Source organism: Elephantulus edwardii, unplaced genomic scaffold (genome assembly GCF_000299155.1).
Source record: "Elephantulus edwardii isolate Elephantulus edwardi_28Jun2011 unplaced genomic scaffold, EleEdw1.0 scaffold00007, whole genome shotgun sequence".
In the NCBI taxonomy this organism is placed as follows: Eukaryota; Metazoa; Chordata; class Mammalia; order Macroscelidea; family Macroscelididae; genus Elephantulus; species Elephantulus edwardii.
In genome coordinates, this window is record NW_006399757.1 from 8953559 (window position 1) to 8955824 (window position 2266).

Genomic DNA, 2266 nt, shown 5'->3' on the forward strand with positions numbered 1-2266 from the left:
ATCTCTGTATATCTATTGGACTATCTTTATAGGACTATCTCTATAGGAACCTATCTATCTATAAGGACCTATATGACCCACCTATTTATTTTTCTACAGGTTACTATATATGTGTGTGTATATATAATTAATATCTAAATATTGAATCTGATTTATAATTTAATAATAATAATGATTTATAATTTAATTATAGTAACAATTTACGAAGACATTTTAAAGATAAAGCAGCTAAATGTGCTATGCAGATGTCATACTTTTGGATTAAAAATAGGTCACTGTTAATCTAAGCTGTATTTTAGTATTTTAAATGACAGGAAATACCTGGTTGACATGGTCCAGCTTGGGACACGGCCTTCCACCATTATAGGGTTTTTCACGTAGCCATTTAGAGCGAACCTTCACACCACTTCCACAGGACTTACTGCATCGTGACCAGTTGGACCACTCGCTGAGTTTGCAGTCTGACGGGCAGGGGATGATGCAGGCCTCTTCAATATAACCTGAATGGGGGACAAGAAGATTGAGAACCATCTCTGGCACATGCCACTCTCCCAATACTACCTGCCACTCTGGCTCATTTAGAAAGTCCAAGTCTCGCTTGACAGCACCACGCAAATGCAGAGATGTCTCCGTTGTTAGGGACTCAAATTACACTCTGCAAGAAAATGACACATACATACAGCCACGCTGCTAAAATAACAGCTGAGAAGCTGCCATACGATCTACTTAGGATTCATGCTCACCATATTTCAACATTTCTGACTCTCTGACAGCTCGTATTTAATTGACAAAACCTGCCTGTTGCCATATTCTTCTCATACTGCCAGAATGATCCATTAGAAAATTACAACAGTCTTCTATAAAATCCTATCTGCTATTGTCAAACAAGTTCAGGTTTCTGAGACTGTGCAACACTTCTCCTCAGGAAGCAAAGCCCGTCTCTCTCAATCAAAACCTGAAAGGAACCATCTACGTTAGCATCTTATGTTTCCACTTCTTTGAAAGTCAACTCTGAAGTAGGAAAAATGTAGGATGTTAAAAGAATAGTGCCTTATATTTGCACAGTGCTGTAATTTTCAAAATACCTTCACATCTAGTAGCCATTTGGCTCTCTGGAAAATTTTCTAAATGTGTTGGGTAGGTATTGATATTTTACTACATGCTTAAGAAACTGAATACAGAGAGAGAGCTTACAAAACCAAGATCATACAGGAAATGGTGGGAAAAGGCTTTCTGAGGGTTGGTCCAGTACTCATTTCATCACACCATACAGCCAACTGTATTGATAGTCTGCAGATGTCTCTTATGTAATTAGAGCATTATCTTTTAATAAATCTGTACTACCAACTTGAGAATATCAATCTATATCATTATCATTCTCAAGGCAAATGTGTAGTAAAAACAAAGTTCCTCTGGTCAGGGATCAAACACATGATTATTCTCTAAGTATCTCTACTCTTGAGAGAAGGAATTCCTGATAAAAAGGAAATATTTCACTGTAGCATTTTACATCAACAATACAGACAGGTTCAATTTTGAAAATAAGCATTTTACAACAGGGAATTCTAAGTAAATTAAATATGGATACATAACTCAAGTACCTTAAACTCACCCTTTTGACTTTACGACCCAGTGGTTTTAAGTGTATTTCAAAGTTATGTAATTATTATTTCTAATTTACAATACATTTATCACCTTAAATAAAGCCACATTCCTAATAACAGTCATTCTCCAAACTCACCGCTCCTTAGATTCTGATTAATCGATAATTTACTTCTTATTTCTATGGATTTTGTGATATCAAATATCTCTGGACATTTTATATAAATAGAATCATATATAATGGGTTATTCAGTAATTAACTTCATTTCCTTACCATAATACTTTCAAGGTTAATCCATAATATAGCTTTCACAACAGATTCATAACTTTAAATAACAATCACATTTTATCAATTCATTTAATGAATGCCTAGGTTGTTCTTACTTTTTGGTTATTATGGATGTGTCTGTAGAAGCTCATGTCTTAAAAATAGAATCATTTCTCAATATTATCAATGGTAAAAGGTAATAAAGAACACTGGTGGCAAGAAGCTGCGCTGCAATCTCAAAGGCATGTAGTTCAAATCCACTAGCTATACCATAGGATCTAGCAGCTGTTCCGTGGGAGAAGGATGGGCAATCTCCTCCCGTGTGACTAGATGCCTCTGAAAACCAACCAAAGAGTCAAATATGGGTCGGTTCCAACTCGATGGTACACAACAACA

At 35.7% G+C, this 2266-nt stretch overlaps 1 protein-coding gene across 1 annotated transcript in view; it reads right to left on the reverse strand.

Moving 5' to 3' along the window:
* Positions 1-2266, reverse strand: part of THSD7A (thrombospondin, type I, domain containing 7A) — a 620355-nt gene that overhangs the window by 42128 nt on the left and 575961 nt on the right. The window contains exon 14 of the mRNA XM_006880244.1: positions 322-500. Coding sequence (XP_006880306.1) covers positions 322-500 — 179 coding nt within the window. The remainder of the gene's footprint in view (positions 1-321; positions 501-2266) is intronic.